This window comes from Dryobates pubescens, chromosome 1 (assembly GCF_014839835.1).
Source record: "Dryobates pubescens isolate bDryPub1 chromosome 1, bDryPub1.pri, whole genome shotgun sequence".
Taxonomy (NCBI): domain Eukaryota; kingdom Metazoa; phylum Chordata; class Aves; order Piciformes; family Picidae; genus Dryobates; species Dryobates pubescens.
In genome coordinates, this window is record NC_071612.1 from 59,973,622 (window position 1) to 59,992,480 (window position 18,859).

The 18,859-nt window shown below is 47.0% G+C and overlaps 1 protein-coding gene across 2 annotated transcripts in view; it reads left to right on the top strand.

Moving 5' to 3' along the window:
• Positions 1 to 17,305, top strand: part of TAMM41 (TAM41 mitochondrial translocator assembly and maintenance homolog) — a 30,451-nt gene extending 13,146 nt beyond the window's left edge. Inside the window, exons 6-8 of one of the 2 annotated variants that reach the window (XM_054166638.1) lie at positions 895 to 1,060; positions 4,335 to 4,397; positions 16,440 to 17,305. In XM_054166638.1, coding sequence (XP_054022613.1) covers positions 895 to 1,060; positions 4,335 to 4,397; positions 16,440 to 16,516 — 306 coding nt within the window. In that variant the 3' untranslated portion in view covers positions 16,517 to 17,305. The remainder of the gene's footprint in view (positions 1 to 894; positions 1,061 to 4,334; positions 4,398 to 16,439) is intronic. The other variant, XM_054166645.1, reaches the window with a different exon arrangement.
• The last annotated feature ends 1,554 nt before the right edge of the window (positions 17,306 to 18,859 follow it).

The following is an 18,859-nucleotide window of genomic DNA, read 5'->3' on the forward strand; positions in this document are numbered from 1 at the left end:
GATTTCTCAGAGCCATCTGAAGGCAGACACCACTTCTGACAGTTCTGGTTCAGGCCTGGATTCCTCCCACATCGTGTGAAGAGCCTGCTCCTTGTCATCTCCCTCTGCAGTCAGTGGGCGGTTCATCTGGATATCATTTTCTCCCCATTGACTGAAGGGAGTGTACAGGGCAGCCAGGCTGCTGTCTGATATCTCCATGAGCTGTCTGAAAAATTGTGTGGGAGGAATTGAGCTCTTCATATTTTCCTCCAGTTTGGGAGAGCTCTGCCCCACTCTGGATTGTTCACCATTTGTGCTTGCATGCTGTGTGAACGTGTGCAGGGCTGCACGTTGGGCTCCTTGTGTGCAAACCAGGGTCATCGGATTGCTGATTTACACTGGAAAATGGGGAATGAAGGTTTCCTTCAAATTATACAAACCAGATGTGGTTTGAGTTTAAAGCAGAGAAAATGTTGGGGTTTATTTTTCAAACTCAACTTGCAGTGCCTGTGTGTGCAGTTTGATTATGTTCAGGCAGAAGAAACTGAGCTAAGTGGTCCTCTGGGAACTTTTGTTTTTTCATTGTAGTGTACTTATGTTTCCAGAGGAAACTGGATAGAGCAGAAGTGCTACAGTTTCAGTGAAAAGTTGCCTGCAGGGGCAGCAAGATCTTGTGTGTGGGTTAGTTTTCCCTTGGATAAAAATTAACATCTTTGCACTGAGTTGTTCTTCAGGTTCAGAGCTGAGATACAGCGTTATCAGTACCCGGGAAGTTTCCCCTCAGCTTTGTCAATGCCTTTCACAGGGTCAGAGGTCAAAGATAGCCAAAAGACTTCTCTGACCTCTTTGAAACAGAGAACTTCCTTTATTTACACTAAGTGCTTTTACTGTCTTTCTTTTTTTTATGATACTCAGATTGATAAAAGTCCAGGAGGTCAGTTTGCACAGCTAATGGCTTTGCCAAGGACTCTGCAACAGAGGATCACCTCCCTGGTAGACCCTCCTGGGAAAAACAGAGATGTGGAGGAAATTTTACTGCAAGTTGCCCATGACCCTGACTGTGGATTTGTGGTGCATCAAGGTAGGCCTGGATCAGTGTGATCTGTAATTTCCTTCAAGACATGATAGATACACAGATCTATTGAATATGTTCTCATAATTCACAAGGCTGATTTAGAGAGGACAGAGAAGAGACTAATCATGAGGTATATTCCTAAAAGTATGATTTTGTGTGTGTTGATTGAAAGCAGGTTATCTGAAATGCTATCAAATAGCATTCCTACTGAGAAAGATTCAGAGGCTCATTTAGGTTGTTGGAGACCCTTGAGATCATCAAGTCCAACCATTAACCCAGCACTGCCAGGTTACCACTAAACTGTGTCCCTCAGCACCACATCTCCGTGGCTTTTAAACCCCTCCGGGGATGGGGACTCCACCACTGCCCTGGGCAGCTTGTTCTGGGGCTTGACAACCCTTCTGGGATAACAATTGTTCCAAAAATCCAACCTAAACCTCCCTGGTGCAACTTGAGGCTGTTTCCTCTTGTCCTGCTACTTGCTGCTTGGGAGAAGAGACCAACCCCTGCCTTGCTGTAACCTTCTTTCAGAAAAATATGTTTTGGTTTAGGTCCTGAGAGAAGTATTCTTTAGGAATTAGTGTGGTCTACTTAAACCATCTACCTATAGTTGGGATGCTTACGTCCTCATGGTTTGATTGGCTGGTGTAAATGTATCCTGCCAGTCAGTGCCATGTCAGTTCTCTGCCTTGCTGACATGACCCTTCTCAATCATTGCAGTTAGTCCAGGTAGGGGAGCTCTCTGGCAGAGAACTCAGGTTTTGAGGAAGATGATTTGTGCACTTCTCGTTGTCACAGCTCCTCTGAAGCCGAGTACAAGCAGGTTAAAGCTGGTGCTGCAGGCATCAATGTTTTCTTTTTCTGACTTGGATGATTTATTTTTTTTTATGCTCATACTGCAGAAAAATGAAAACCTTCAGTACTGAAGAGTCCTTAACATTTTTAAAGGACTGGACACATCTTACTTAGTTCCAGTTTTGCAAGCTCCTTGAGCACAGCAAATGCTCACTAGGCTCCTGAGAGCCTCTAGGCAGTAGCCAACTCTGGAGGGAGCTCTCACACTGGTTTGTGTTTGGGGAAGTAGAGCTCCTGAGAGCTGCAGGTCTGCATTGACAGACCTGAACACGACCATCAGTGTGTCCAGGCTCATCCATCTCAATCTGTGGCAGCTTCTATGCTTCTGTGGCTGGGCTGCAACGGTAGTGTGGTAACAGCTGAACCTGGGAGCAAGTGCTGCAGTGTTGTGAGCTGCAGGTAGATTTAGAGCTCTCAGTTGTCTCCCATGAGCTGAGTGTCCTTGTAGTTATCTTGGTGTGGGGTGTTGGCAGGCACGGCTGTGTCTCTGGGCTGTGCACAGTGCTGCAGCAGTTCAGTATCAAAACACTGAACAGAGCCAATTTTCTCAAGCCAACCAGTTCATGCTCCTAGAACAAATCAAAATCCCTCTTTTCACTTCTGTGGCCAGAAGATTTTTCCTAATTCAGGAATCGAGGTAAAGGTCAGGACAAGCCATTTGGTAACACTGCAAGACCAAGCTGATTACTTTAGTTGAATTGCATAGTCCCCAGGTATTTTACTAGGTCAACAGTATTCCCTTCCCTTCCCTACCCTCCCAGATTGTTTTCTGGTGGAATATTGTATCCTTCTTGCTTTTCTGTTTCCCTTAGCTTTGTTTTCTTTATAGAAGTAGCTTTGAAAGAAGGATTTTTAAATGATTTTTTTTTTAATCATAGTCTACATTGTGGTTATTGCAGAAGGATAACTTTCAGTTCACAGAATCCCTGAATCCCAGTAGGGTGGGGGTTGGAAGGGACCTCTGGGCATCATCCAGTCCAACCCCCCTGCTAAAGCAGAGTCACCTACAGCAGCTTGCTCAGGATCACAATGTCTAGGTGGGTTTGGAATTTCTCCAGAGAAGAAGACTCCCCAACTTCTTAGGGCAGCTTGCTACATAGTTCCAGCACTCACAGTAAAGAAATTTCTTCTCCTGTTTAGATGGAACCTCCTGGATTCCAATTAGTGCCTGTTGCCTCTTGTCCTGTCACTGGGCACCTCAGGAAAGAGTCCATCCCTGTACTCTTTCCCCTAATCCTTAAGATACTGATAAAAATCCCCTCTCAGGCTGCTCTTCTCCAGGCTCAACAGCCCCAGGGCTTTCAGTCTTTCCTCCTCACAGAGATGCTCCAGGCCCCTCAGCATCTTTGTAGTAGCATCTCCAGTAGTTCCCTGCCTCTCATAAACTGGGGAGCCCAGAACTGGACCCAGTACTCCAGATGTGTCCTCCACAGGGCAGAGTAGAGGGGGAGGATAACTCTTTTTCATGCACCCCAGGAGACCACTGGTCGTCTTGTCCAGGAGGGCACATTGCTGGCTTCTAGGGCACTTGTTCCCCAGCACTCCCAGGTCTTTCTCTGCAGTGCTGCTTTCCAACAGGACACCCCTCAAGTGTATAGGTGGAGGGGATTGTTCCTCCCCAGGGGCTGGACTCCACAGTTGCCTTTGTTGAACTTCAGGTTTTGAAGGCCAGCTCTGGGACTGCTGCATTTCTACATTTTAAAGTATTTAATAGCAACACAGTAGTTTAGTTCTGCACCTCTCAGCCTGCTGATCTGTCTGTGTGTTAGAACAGATAACACTCAGTGCTTCTGAAGAGAAGGCTTTGTGTGTTCTGTACTATTCTGTTAGTTACCTAAGAACCACTGGGCCATGAGAACTGAGCATGGCACCAATGCAAAGGGGTAAGTGAGCCTTGTCTCTCAAAGCTGGTAACTTAAAGAAGCCAGACAAACACTGCACAGTGTCAACATCCCCACTGGATCAGAGACATGCAAAATCCCAATTTCATACTGGAGCCAACAATGATTATGATTTGTTCTGCTCCAGAAACTTAATATACCAGCAGCTAGATCAAACAGCTCTGAAGCCTTTGTAACTAATCATCTTAGGAGAGAAATAATGGGAACAGCAAATCACATAATTTGATCAATTCCTACTGGTTTTTATCTGTTTAAATATTGATTTGTTTGTTTTGATGGAGGGTGTTTTTTTTCCCCCCCTGTATATAAAATAAAATAGCTTAGAGAATGTTTTCATTTAGTATGACAAAGCAGAACAGGCTCAAATTTTCTCAGCTGAAGTGAATGCTTTACTTTCAGGCTTGATTTTATAACTTGAAAAGTATTTCACTTTTTTTCTCTGTGTGTGTGTGTGTGTTTGAGGATAAAAGAATTCCCACAAAGCTGTGGAGATGGGTAACATCTGTGTGCTTCTCTCTCTGCAGGCATTTCAAGGATTGTGAGATCTTCCAGTATAGTGCAGAGTGCTAAAACCATCCTCACAGCTGGTAAGAACGTCTGTGATTTCCATCAGCAGCAGCCTTCTGGTTCCATAAAGGGAAAACTGCAGGCTCCCAAGACTGACTTGTTTAAAGAATTAACTTTTTGGGTGTCCCTGGAAAGTAAAAGTAGTATTTGAAGCAGGGGCTTTATGGAACTGTTGAGAAACCATAAAATGCCCAAAGGAATTGAAGTCTGTGTGACTCCTTCAAACAAACAAAACCCACCAGCAACCCCAAAAGAGCAAAAAACAGACCCCAACCTTTGACTTCAGTTTCATGTTTTGTGTGGGCCAGAGTTGGCTGATGTGCACTAGTTCTGCTCCTTTTGTATTAAAAAATGGAAAAAGTGACTTTATCATGCACTCTGCTTTCTACATGGGACTGAAGCCCTAAATGAGCAGTGGTGTGTTAGACTCAAAGAATCATTAAAGTTGGGGGAAGAACCTCCAAGATCATTGAATCCAACTGTTAACCTAACACTGCCAAGTCCACCAGTAAACCTGATGTAGAGTGTAAGGTTATTCCAGCGTAAAATAAAGGAGGAGATGAGTTTTGAGGAAGAGAACTTTGATAGGATCCAGGATTTTTGTCAGGCTCAGAAGCCAGGGGTGTGTTAGAACACGCCAGCTGTACTTGTTGAGCGCTGCATATTGCTGCAACCCTCACATTTCAAGATTAATGGAGAAAGAGTTGAGCATTGCAAAGTCAATGTGAGAGAAGGTGTAGAAGGGGAAAAAAAGGACTTGGGTGGAAATGGGATGCTTTTCAGCTGTCACAATCTGCCCAGTGAAGTGAAAGCTGCTGCCAGTTACATGGCTCGAGCTTCCTCCTCATTTCTGAGTTCTGGAGTAAATCTGCTGGGTCTAAGATGACCCAATGTTTACGTTTCAAAAAGCTGGTAGCACTGCAGCTTGATTTAAAAGAAAGGCTTAAGACATAAGCCTTCATTTACTTCAAACTCTGGTCAGGAGATAGTCTTAACCTCCTTGCTTCTTCCATAAGATTGCTCAGATGGTTTTCTGAACTCATTCCTACCTATTCCTAAGTCTCCCACAAAAGCAGTTCTATACAGATGAGGCCATTACTGGTTTTGAAAGCAGCTGTGTAGCTTCCTACTGAGCAATCCTCATCCAGACTTCTACAGCTGCTAGTCCCTTTCCTTTTAGTATCAAAGTTGGTGGCTCCATGTTATACTTCCTCCCTCCCTGTAAAGGAACACAGGTTGCAGTGTTGAGGGACATTAGTGGTCTTCTGAGTAAAATAAGCAGGAACTGGTGGACTTTCTATATGCTTCTGTTAATAATCTTGTTCTACTAACTGGAAGAAATGTGACAAAGCTATTGCCTGGCTTTGTTTAGCAGTTGGAGGAGACTAAGGACATAACTCCAGCTGAGAAAAGCACAGTTTTGTTTGGTATGGGGTAGGCATATTGAAGGTATTGGATCCTAAAATAAAGCTTCCCACCAAATAGGTGACATTTTTCATCTAGGGTTTGCTGTCAAAATTACCTGCTGGTAGGCAAGACTTCTTGTATTGTAATGTGCCTTCTCTGGAAATACTGACTTGTAACTTACCTGATCCTGAATCCACACTGAGTAGATTTGGAGGAGCAAAATAAATGGAGGAGAAGTGTGAGAGACAGCATTATTGTTTTGAATTTGGGCCTTGTGAAAGGCAGCAGCTTACCTGACCAAAGCTCTGTGAGTGACTGCAAGAGGAGCAGTAAAACTAGCTAAGCAGTGTCAGATTATTTCTGTTCCCTTTCTGTCTCTTCTGATGGACAGAAAATCACCTCTGGGAGTGGTTGGCTCCTCCTGTGTCATGCAGTGAATCACTTACTGGAACCTGAGGGGGATCCAACTGCATCTTTTGGTGGGGCTTGTAATTTTAACTGTGCTTGTTTGGCCCACCTAAAATTAGGTATCTGTGAAATGCCTTTTCTGTCCCTTGTATTAACTGCTTTTTGGTTTATATATAGTGGCTTTCCCCCCCTCCCCACTTTAAAACAAACTCTGGCTGTCTTCTATTAAAACATAGAGTAGCACCTATCTAAACCCATGTATTCTGTAGTGCTTTTACTGCTGAAAATACACCTTTTGTAGCCTGGGTCAAGTAGAACAAGGCATTTATGATCCTTTGCCATAGACACAAGCCAAATCTGAGCAAGGAGGCTTGTGACACCTGATTTTTTTTTAGCATCCCCAAGGCTGTTTTATTGGAACTGTACTTGGGCACTTCTGCCACAATCTGGCCCAAACCATTAGCAACAGAAGGCAGGACTGATCTTTTGGGGTTGCTCACCAAAGCCTCTGCCTGAGCTTTGCCAGAGCCCCCACAGCTTCATTTTCTGAAGATAGAATAGAATAAACCAGGTTGGAAGAGACCTTCAAGATCACCGTGTCCAACCTATCATCCAACACCACCTAATTAACTAAACCATGCAACCAAGCATCCTGTCAAGCCTCGCCCTGAACACCCCCAGCGACGGCAACCCCACCACCTCCCCAGGCAGCCCATTCCAGTGGGCAATCACTCTGTGCAAAAATTCCTCCTGACCTCCAGCCTAAACCTCCCCTGGTGCAGGAGCACAGAAGTGTTTTCTGTAACCATGCCCTACCTTGGAGTGCACCTTAAAGAAGAAATGAAATTTAGCTGACCAGGATGTGAGGTTGGTGTTTTTCAGATGTGATGGTTGAGTGATCTTTGGAGATCTTCCCTGCAATACAGGAAGGATGGATTTCCATGTCTTGAGAGGCTGGGTGGTAGAATCATAGAATGATAGGGCTTGGAAGGAACCTCTGGAGCTTGTCTAAGGACTGGAGCATCTCTGGGAGGAGGGAAGGCTGAGAGCCTTGGGGCTGTTGAGCCTGGAGAAGAGCAGCCTGAAATGGGATCTGAGCAATGCTTAGCAAGAGCTAAAGGGTTGAGGGCAAGAGCATGGGGCCAGACTCTTTTCTCTGGTGCCCAGAGACAGGACAAGGGGCAATGGGCACAAACTGGAACCCAGGAAGCTCCATCTGAGCAGGAGGAGAAAATTCTTTGTTGTGAGGCTGCTGGAGCCCGGAGCCCTGAGCCCTGGAGCAGGCTGCCCAGAGAGGTTGTGGAGTCTCCTCCTTTGGAGAGATTCCAAACCTACCTGGACATTGTGATCCTGGTGAGCTTGGAGAAGAGCAGCCTGAGAGAGGATCTGAGCAATGCTTAGCAAGAGCTAGAAGGTGGGGGCAAGAGGATGGGGCCAGACTCCTTTCAGTGGTGCCCAGTGACAGGACAAGGGGCAATGGGCACAAACTGGAACCCAGAAGGTTCTGTCTGAATGTGATAAGGAAAAACTTTAGTGTGAGGGTGCTGGAGACCTGGAGCAGGCTGTCCACAGAGGTTGTGGAGTCTCCTTCTCAGGAGAGATTCCAAACCTGCCTGTGTGTGATCCTGGGCTACCTGCTGTGGGTGCCCCTGCTTCAGCAGGGCAGTTGGACTGGATGATCACAGAACGGTGGGGTTGGAAGGGACATCTGGAGATCATCTAGCCCAACTGCCCTGCTGAAGCAGGGTCACACAGAGCAAGTTGCCCAGGATCACAGTGCCCAGGGGGAGTTTGGAATCTCTCCAATGAAGGAGACTTCACAGCCTCTCTGGGCAGCCTGCTCCAGGGCTCTGGCACCCTCCTAGGAAAAAAGAGTCATGGCTTCTTAATTTAACAAGTTGGTCACCACAGGGGAAGGTGTTGATGCTGCTCACCTTGCATGGCCATTTCTGGGGGCTCTCACAGCTCATATCTGTGTTGCACACAGCCAGGACTTTGTGGCTGCTGCATTGAAGGTATTGTCTTAACTTGTGCAAGGAATGTGTATTGCAGGAAGGCACTGAGCTTTTCAGTTTAATCCCTGTCTTCACTCTTTAACCAAGTCTTGTCTGATGTTCTGTTCCTCTACGACCTATTTTGACACTTTTGAGTAGAAACTTTGGAAAAGTTTTATGACTCTGTCCTGCAGTGTTTGCATTAAGAATAGTAGCTAAAATAAGACAGTTATGAGACACTTGTTAAATCAGTGGCTCTGTTACACTCTATTTGTTTCTTGCCACTCCTAGTAACTGTACTTTTGTCCCAGGTCTGCTTGCAGAAGGATTAGTTCTCACTACATGGCCCTCATGCTTTTCAAAGGGGCCACAGAATTTTTCCTTGGCTGGTTATTTTCTCTGGACAGCAATGACAAGCAGCAGAATGCCTGCTCTGGTCTGTAGCCTTGCTGTCCCTTGTTCAGTGTGTCTCTGAGTTCAGTGCTGAATCAGGAATAGTTGCTGCAGAGATGGCATGATGTCTGTTAACACTGTTGGCAAGGAGCACGAGGGAAACGGAGAATTTCGACCTATTGAAGAGGCTTTTTCTTCATCTTTCCCTGCCAGTGTGGTTTTGGAGTTGAGCTCCAGCTCTCTGTTTTTGTTTGCTGTTAAATGCCCTATTTAGTTTCTGCAAATGTGCCTGTGTATTGCTGTGACTCTGTGGTGAGGTTGCCTCTCTGGTTCCCATTAGAGATGGCACCATCACTTGATTTATTTTCCCACATAGCCAGTGTCTGACTGCTCTTTGGGAGCTAACTCTGAAGCCCTTGCATTTAGCTCCTCTGAAGGGGATGCTGATAGTTATTTAGCTTTGGTTTCTTCTTTGTATCTTGCTGGAGGAGCACTGCAAGCCTTGCCAGTTCCCTATAAAGAGGTAGACTGTGAATTAAATCCTCAGCTGAAGCAGTTGTTGAGATACCTTTGAGTTATCAGAAGTGCTTGTAGCTGCTCCGAATAACATCTGTTTTCTTCCAATTGGGATATTACTATACTAGATCTCCAAGACATTTCTTTTTGTGACTCTAAGGAGCAGCTTTAATATAAAAATCTGTAGATTTATGGTACCTGCTGGCTCCATCTGCTGCCTGAGCAGATTTTCAGCACTTCACTGTAAACAGATGTAAAAAGCCGGTGTCTCTGTGCATGATGCACAAACACCAGATAGCTATTTGCCTCCACCTGACAGCTCTTCAGCAGTGCCTGCATTAGTTTTTCTTTTCAAAAGGCCATCAAGGATAGTGCAGCCAGGCATATCTACTGGGAAGCTCTGGGGGACTTCTCTTGTAGCCAAATCACTGTCTTACAACACTAACACTTCCAAAGAACCTGAACACGGATCCTTAAGTAAAACCAGATCCAACTTATGTTTACACTGAAGTTTTGTGGTCTTGATTCCATGTGCATTAGCTCTTTGTTCTGTATCACAGAGTGGAGAGGAGGTGGAACCACCAAGTCAGATTCATAGCTGAAGCAGAAAGACAGTTTCATGTGGTCCAACTGCTTCAGATTGTGAGACTGAGCCATAATTACAGCCATTAACTTTTACTACAGATGTGACTCATCACCCTGAGGGCTGCTTTAAGAAACCAGCTGTATGTATAAACCTGTATTTTGCTGTGCAGCATGATGTGCTGGGGCAGAAATGTCAGCATCTTACTGCAGAACGCTCTGGCGGGTGGAGTTCCATGGAGTGCTCCCTGCAGGGGGAAAATGTGAAGGAGAAAAACTGCTGTATGCTGAGCCGCTGCAAGAGGCAGAGTGGGTTGGCAAGCGCTTAGACAAGTTGACTTGCAGGCTGCTGTGCCAGAAGGACGCAGTCCAGTGGGGCTGTGGTGGTTGTGTTGCTCTCTTGCCCCTCCAGAAGTGTGCTGGCTTCACTGGCATGGCAGAACAGCATCGATTCTGGCACTCATTGCAGCACTCAGGGCCCGTGTCCTGGAGCGGTAGTGCTGGGGAGATGGGATGGTGATTTTCAAAGCTGTGTAGTTACACAGCTTGAACTTTGGAGGTTGGAAGCACTTTTTATTTATGTGCTCTGCCTGAGCTCAGCCTGGCCTTGCTCAGCAACTGGAGCTGTTGCACTGTGTGCGCTGTTTTAACGCAGATGTGTGAGGTGCTTCAGAATTTACATGATTATTTACTTGTCATTTGAGATGCTGCAAAGAAGAGCCCATCCTGAATTCATTAATGTGCTTGCTTTTAACAGAACCCTCTTCAGTGCAGAAAAGTTTGAGCTCACATGTGGGGTACACATGGTTTGTAAGCTGGAATATATGCATGGAGGGTTCCTTGCAAAAGGTAAAGCTGAGTTTATTCAAATGGTGATCACAGACACCAAGAAGTGCAGAACTGGTGTGTGGTGGTTTTGGGCTGTGCCTTTCAAATTTAGCTACAGATTTTGAGCAGAAAAGTAGAAAAATACAAGCAAATCACTGCTGGGTGTAAAAAGGAAAACAAAAGATTATTCTAAATAAATTCATAATAAAATGGAATAAGAGGAGCTGAACCGTAACAATTCTTCCCTTTTCTCTTCTCTTCTGATCTCTGGCTGTTTTGCTTCGCTCAGGAGAGATAATCTGCTTGCTTTGGCTGCCCTGGCTAACTCCTCTGCTCTTTTCTCTTGTCCCTTTCAGCCAGACAAAAAGGGACCTGGGGGTGCTGATTGACAGATGGCTGAACATGAGCCAGCAGTGTGCCCAGGTGGCCAAGAAGGCCAGTGGCATCCTGGCCTGGATCAGGAACAGTGTGGACAGCAGGAGCAGGGAAGTCATCCTGCCCTGTTCTCAGCACTGGTTAGGCCACACCTTGAGTCCTGTGTCCAGTTCTGGGCCCCTCAGTTTAAGAAGGACATCGAGACTCTTGCACATGTCCAGAGAAGGGCAATGAGGCAGCGTGGTAGGGGTTGGAGGGTACTTCATCTAGTCCAACCCTGCTGCTAAAGCAGGGGAACTAGAGTAGGTTGCACAGGATCAAAATGTCCAGGTAGGTTTGGAATCTTTCAAGGGAAAGAGACTCCACAGCCTCTCTGGGCAGCTTGCCCTGGGGCTCCAGCACCCTCACAGCAAAGAGGTTTCTCCTCACGTTCAGATGGAAACTCCTGGGTTCTGGCTTGTGCACATTGCCCCTTGTCCTGTCACTGGCCATCACTGAGAAGAGCCCAGCCTGATCCTCTTGAAATGCCAACCCTCTAGCTCTTGCTGAGCATTGATCAGATCCTCTCTCAGGCTGCTCTTCTGCAGGCTCAACAGCCCCAGGCCTCTCACTTAGCCTTTCCTCTTTACAGAGATGCTCCAGACCCCCCCAGCATCTTTGTAGCCTCTGCTGCACTCTCTCGAATAGTTCCACCTCTCTTGAACTGGGGACCCCAGCGCTGGGATCCCACTTCCCAAGCACTTTCTAATCTCTTCTCACAGTCAAATACTATCCTGCTCTGGTTTTTGTTTGTGTCCCCTCCAGAGGAAGAATTAAAAAGAAAAGTCTAATGCAGTAAATGGCTAAACCAGGGTCTCAGCTGTCTGTTCCAGTCATGTTTCTTTGTGTCCTTCTGTATCAGACTCTGACACTTTTATTTCAGTTGTTTCCGTGTGCTTTTAGTCGTTCTCCTCAGGTAAACAGTGGGCTGTGAAATAAACATGAGACAGATTGTAATGAAGTAAACCTATCCTACTTCTTATTCTCTGCATGCAAGTGTCAAAGCTTTCTGTGCAGCATTAAGAACTTGCCTCTTTGGGGTTGGTTTTGTAAAGGCTGGCATTAGACTGTGGTGTAATCTGAAAAGGCACTTTGTGTTTTTGGGGTTTTTTGGTTTGGGGTGGGGTTTTAATGAAGAAAAGCTGCAGGGATCAAAAATAAGTATCTTCACTGGCTGGGATCTCAGAACCCTGCTGAAATGCCAAGGCTTAACAAGATTTTAGGATTCAAAATGTTAAGATGACTCAACCCAGCAAAGGGCTGTGTCCTCTTTTTCACTCTGGGTCTGTAAGAGAAGGCTCATCTTGGGTAGAACTTCAGAAAGTGTTCAGCTCTAGGGGTGCACTTTACAGATGCTGTGGGAGTCATCCTCAGTCCCTTCATATCCAAAGCCTGTAAATACCTGCAGGCCATGACTGCTGCAAAAGCATTCTGTACCTCTGTGACACTGGACAGCTGCCTTCCTTCACCTGGGGCTAGTGTCATGGAATGCTCTTCAAGTGCCAGAGTTCACTACTGCTGCAGGATGGTGTCATAGCTGGAGTGTGACAGCTGTTGTGGTTTCTGATGAGGTTTGCTGTAGGCGAGTGACTGGCAGGTTACTGTGAAGCAGAATTGGTCCAGACAAAGTCCCTGTGCCAGTGTATCCACACTGGTGTCCACAGGATGCTGCTGGTGTTGGCAGTGTTGCCAAGTCACAGCTCTTTGCCATCATAGTATCATAGTATCAGTCAGGATTGGAAGGGACCACAAGGATACATAGAATACATAGAATAAACCAGGTTGGAAGAGACCTTCAAGATCATCGTGTCCAACCCATCAACCAATCCAACACCGCCCAAGCAACTAACCCACAGCACCAAGTACCCTGTCAAGTCTTCTCCTAAAAACCTCCAGTGATGGCGACTCCACCACCTCCCCAGGCAGCCCATTCCAATGTGCAATCACTCTTTCTGTATAGAACTTTTTTCTAACATCCAGCCTGAACCTCCCCTGGCGCAGCCTGAGACTGTGTCCTCTTGTTCTGGTACTGCTTGCCTGGGAGAAGAGACCAACATCCGTCTGTCTACAACCTCCCTTCAGGTAGTTGTAGAGAGTAATAAGGTCACCCCTGAGTCTCCTCTTCTCCAGGCTAAGCAACCCCAGCTCCCTCAGCCTCTCCTCGTAGGGCTTATGTTCCAAACCCCTCACCAACTTTGTTGCTCTCCTCTGGACTCGTTCCAGCAAGTCAACCTCCTTCCTAAACTGAGGGGCCCAGAACTGGACACAGTACTCGAGGTGCGGCCTAACCAGTGCAGTCATCCAGTTCCAACACCCCTGCCATGGGCAGGGACACCCCACACTAGACCAGGCTGGCCAGAGCCTCATCCAGCCTGGGCTTAAACACCTCCAGGGACAGCACCCCAACCACTTCCCTGGACAACCCATTCCAGGGCTTCACCACTCTCATGGTGAAGAACTTCCTCCTCACAGCCAGTCTGAATCTCCCCACCTCCAGCTTCATTCCATTCCCCCTAGTCCTATCACTACCTGAGATCCTGAGAAGTCCCTCCCCAGCCTTCTTGTAGCCCCCTTCAGATACTGGAAGGCCACAATGAGGTCACCTGGGAGCCTTCTCTTCTCCAGACTGAACAGCCCCAACTCCTTCAGTCTGTCCTCACAGGAGAGGTGCTCCAGCCCTCTGCTCATCCTCGTGGCCCTTCTCTGGACACCTTCCAGCACCTCCAGATCCCTCTTGTAATAGGGACTCCAGAACTGGACGCAGTACTGCAGGTGGGGTCTCACCAGAGCTGAGTTGAGGGGGAAATCACCTCCCTTGACCTGCTGGCCACACTTCTCTTGATGCAGCCCAGGATCTGATTGGCCTTCTGGGTTCTGCTGCTCTCAGGTCACCTGGGCATATGCTTCATTCATCTGGTTTTCCATACCCACCATCATGTCACTATTACCTGCTTGGCCCCTAAGGACACAGGTGTCACTTCATTAGGCAAGTTGAGCAGTTTTCTTCTCTTGCAGAGGTGCTGCCCTCTGTTGTGAAGGGATGGCTGCCATTAGTTAGCATGAGGCAATAAAATATTCAGGGAGCTTATAATGTACTTTTACAGCTTGCTGAAGCCAGAGCAGGTTTCCACCTCAATGGTCAGCAGCACATTTCACAGAATCAAAGAATGGTTTGGGTTGGAAGGGACCTTAAAGATTATCTGGTTCCAACCCTGTGCCATGGGCAGGGACAGCTCCCACTAGCCCAGGCTGTACAGGGCCTTGTCCAACCTGGCCTTGAGCACCCCCAGGGAGGGGGCATCCACAACCTCTCTGGGCAACCTGTTCCAGTGTCTCATCACTGTCACTGTAAAGAATTTCTTCCTACTTGCCAGTCTAAATCTTCTCTCTTCCAGCTCAAAGCCATCGCCCCATATCCTATCACTACAAGCCCTTGACAAAAGTCCCTCCCCAGCTTTCTTCTAGGCCCCTTCCAGGTACTGGAAGGCAAATACAAGGTCTCCCTAGAACCTTCTCTCTTCCAGGCTGAACAATCCCAACTTTGCAGCCTGTCCCCATAGGGGAGGTGCTCCAGCCCTTGGATCATCTTCATGGCCTCCTCTGGTCATGCTTCAGCAGTTCCATCTCCTTGTTGTGTTAGCAGGGCCACAAGTGGATGCAGTGCTCCAGATGAGGTCTCAGGAGAGCAGTGCACAGGGGCAGAATCACCTCCCTCATCCTGCTTCTCTCCCTGCTTTGGATGCAGCCCAGCACACAGCTGCCTGCTGGGCTGCCCGTGCACGTTGCCAGCTCGTGTTTGAGTTTGTCATCACCTGACAGCCCCAAACCCTTTTCCCCATGAAAAAACCTTCAGTTCTCTGTTTTCATTTTTAATTCACAAACGTTTGCATAGCAGTGCTCTGGGTTGGTTTGTCCTGGAAAGCTGCTGGTGGTGTGCAGTGTTTGGTGATGTGTAACCAAGGTGGGCATCGGCATGATGCTTCTGAGTTCTGTGTAGACCTGGTGTGCAGCAAGGCAGCCCAGTGCCTAATGCACAGCATCAAGCAAGGCAAACTAAAATCTGATGAGCAGGAGAAACTGATGAAGTTGGATTTGACAGCATGAAGCTTGTCTAGCAATCATACAGAGCTTGCTTGTCCTGCTCGAGCAGACCTTCCTTTTTGCCCTGGGTCACCCTGCTCTCTCTTCTTCCCCATCATCCCTTCAGTAAAGTCCTGGCTGCACAGCTTTGAGCATAGCTGTGGTTTGTGATGGTCAGGCCTCATCTAACCTATAGAACCTGCTGGTGGGTTCTTCTCTCAAGAGCTGAAGTGCGTCAGCAGCTAGATTCTTCTCACATATGTGGCCAGCTAATGAACTTACACAGCCAACAGTCTGGGTTTCTCCAAATAGTGGTGCTTGGGTGTCCTGCTGTCAGATGGGAGGTGGCCATGGCCTGGCCAGAGTGCAGTTCTGCTCAGCTGGACCTGGGAGATTCCGCCTGGACTCCGGGAGAAAAAGTTTCACCATGAGAACACTTGGACATTGCAATCATCTCCCAAGGGAAGCAGTGGATTCCCTACATTGGGCAGGTTTAAGTCTCAGCTTGACAGGGTGCTGCACCATCTCATTTCAACTCTACTATTACCTGGAATGGTTGGACCAGGTGATCCTTGGAGTCACTTCCAACATGGCATTCTGTGGTTCTGTGACACCCAACCCAGGAGAAAAGGCCTGGAAAGCATCCCATAGCAGTTTGGTGAGGATCTGCTCTAGGCACAGGTAGTGTAAAAGCCTTCCTACTTTAGCGTTTAAGAATAAGGATGTAGATTTTAGCCTGGAGAAGAGGAGGCTCAGGGGAGACCTTATTGTTGTCTACAACTACCTGAAGGGAGGTAGTAGCCAGGAGGGGGTTGGTCTTCTCCCAGGCAACCAGCGCCAGGACAAGAGGACACAGTCTCAAACTGTGCCAGGGGAAGTTTAAGCTTGAGGTGAGGAGAAAGTTCTTCACAGAGAGAGTTTTTGGCCATTGGAATGTGCTGCCCAGGGAGGTGGTGGAGTCACCATCCCTGGAGATGTTCAAGAGGGGACTGGATGTGGCACCTGGTGCCATGGTTTAGTAGGACATGAGGTGTTGGGTGACAGGTTGGACTTGATGATCTTTGAGGTCTTTTCCACCCTTATTGATTCTATGATCCTATGAAATGACAAGTTTCCCTATGTGCTACTGGGGACTTTTATCATGAATGTCTCCATTGCTTATGCCTCGGTCTTTGTCTGCACAGTGTGCTTGCATGCAGCACTGTGTGGCCTTCAGGGTGGACCTGGTTTATTTTGCATGCTTTGATCTTCTAAAAAGCAGGGGTTTGTGCCATTGGTTCCTGCTGGGAATGTGACAAGAAGGTTATTTGCATGTCTGCCTGAGGGATGAGGCTGTCACTCTTCCAGGAGAGCACTTCACTTCAGGTAGGAAGAACTTTTTTCACTCAGCCTTCCTAAATATTGATGTGTTCTGGGGTTTGTGTCTTTTTCTCTTTCTAGGGGCAAAGAAATCTGTCACTTACAGTATGAAGAAATTATATAAAATGACCAGGGGATGGTTAAGGAAGACATCTTGAGTCTTGACAGACTGTGTGTGGGTAAATAAATGGTGCTGTTTCTCCAAATGTTTTGCAGATGTTGCCTTGCCTACTTGAGAAGATCAAAGTGCATTTAAGTCAGTTGTAATAATTGACAGGCCCAATTTTACTACAAAAATAGGAACTTTTGTTAGTGAGGGAAGCTTTGATGGTCAGGGGGCAAAGTAGTTATACTCTGTAAATACTGAAATGAATTTTCCTGTACAGTACAGGTTGGACTTTCAGAAACCCTGTGTAAAGTGCATTGATTGTACATATGGATTCAGAACCAAAGCCACTCCTTTCCTCTCTATTTATTTTCCAAAATAGCCTCAAGCTCTTTCAAAATATTCACTGTCCCAGTGTTAGTTCTCTCAGAGTCTTGGGCAGTCCATGGTGTTTGGAGAAGACATGAAACTCAAAACAGATTATTTCTGCACCTACAAGTTCATCTGTGGAATTCCTTGGAGGATGCTTACTGGGTCCTTCTGCAGGCTACAAAAGGATTCCAGAATGATGGAAATTGGAGGGACTTCTGGAGATCATCCAGTCCAACCTCCCTGATAAAGCAGGGTCACCCAGAGCAGGTTGTCCAGGATCACAATGCCCAGGTAGGTTTGGAATCGCTCCAAAGGAGGAGACTCCACAACCTCTCTGGGCAGCCTGCTCCAGGTCTCAGGGCTCCAGCAGTCTCACAACAAAGAATTTTCTCCTCCTGCTCAGATGGAACCTCCTTGGTTCCAGTTTGTGCCCATTGCCCCTTGTCCTATCTCTGGGCACCAGAGAAAAGAGTCTGGCCCCATGCTCTTGCCCTCAACCCTTTAGCTCTTGCTAAGCATTGCTCAGATCCCCTCTGGGGCTGCTCTTCTCCAGGCTCAACAGCCCCAAGGCTTTCAGCTTTCCCTCCTCACAGAGATGCTCCAGGCCCCTCAGCATTTTTGTAGTCTCCCCTGGACTCTCTCCAGTGGTTCCCTGTTTCTCTTGAACTGGGGAGCTTCAGAACTGCACCCAGGACTCCAGACATGTCCTCCCTTGGGCAGAGTAGAGGAGAAGGAGAACTTCCCCTAACCTTCTGGTCACACTCTTCATGAAAAGTACTTTCTTTTTCTCAGGTATGACATTGTGAATCCAATCCCATTGACTGTCCCTGTGAGTAAGAGTGTTTGAAATGAGAAAGTTGTCAGGTATTGGATCCTTTCATAAAAAGGAGATGTTCCTCTCAAATGACTGAGCTGAGAACTGCCCAGCTCATGGCTGAGCATTGTCAGAAGTGTCCTAGTTGGAAGAAGAGTCACACTTACCACTGACCTTCAGGACTTGCTTGTGCAGATGCATGAAATGTGTGGTGTTTGGCAGAAGATCCCATCCAAGTGTTTTAAAGCTGGGGATGTTATGAACAAAAGTACCTATTGTTCCACTCTTTGATGGTCATCATTATTATTCTCCTGAAAATCCTGTCCACAAAGATAAAACTCTTTCTCCCTTAAATTAGCTGAAGTGGAGACAACTGGACTTCCAGAGAAGATGTTGCATTCATCATGTCATTAGAGGCTGGACATGCCTGGCAGTGTTCCTGTGTGACACGATGGATTTGGAGCATCTCTTGTAAAGAGAATCCTTTGTTTGCACTGCTCCAGGTGAGGTGTTCAAGCCCAGGCTGGATGAGGCTCTGGCCAGTCTGATCTAGTGGGAGGTGTCTCTGCCCATGGCAGGGGGGTTGGAACTAGCTGATCCTTGTGGTCCCTTCCAACTCTGACTGATACTATGATAATTGCCTCATTTTGGGTGGTTTTTGTTATAGACATCACTTAAGAGAATGTTTTCTCTCCGAGGGTGTCGATGATAAAAATGATTTCAAGGTGAAAAAATGGAAATAAAATGTCTTTCCTGATTAGCATGTTGAGGTTTTTTTCCTTGTGTATTGTGATCAGCAAGGCCATCTCTCAAGCTGCATAGGAATGAAATTGGCTGATAACTGTTGGCAGGGAGCAGTTCAAAGCATACATGTAAGAAAGAAGATGGGATGGAATGGAATGGAATTAAGCAGGTTGGAAAAGACTTTCAAGGTTGAGTCCAACCTCTGACCCAACACCATCTAATCAACTAAACCATGGCACCAAGCACCCCATCCAGTCTCTTCCTAAACACCTCCAGTGATGGTGACTCCACCACCTCCCTGGGCAGCACATCCCAATGGCCAATCTCTCTTTCTATGAAGAACTTCTTCCTAACATCCAGCCTAAACCTCCCCTGGCACAGCTTGAGACTGTGTCCTCTTGTTCTGGTACTGGTTGCCTGGGAGAAGAGACCAACCCCCACCTGGCTACAACCTCCCTTCAGGTA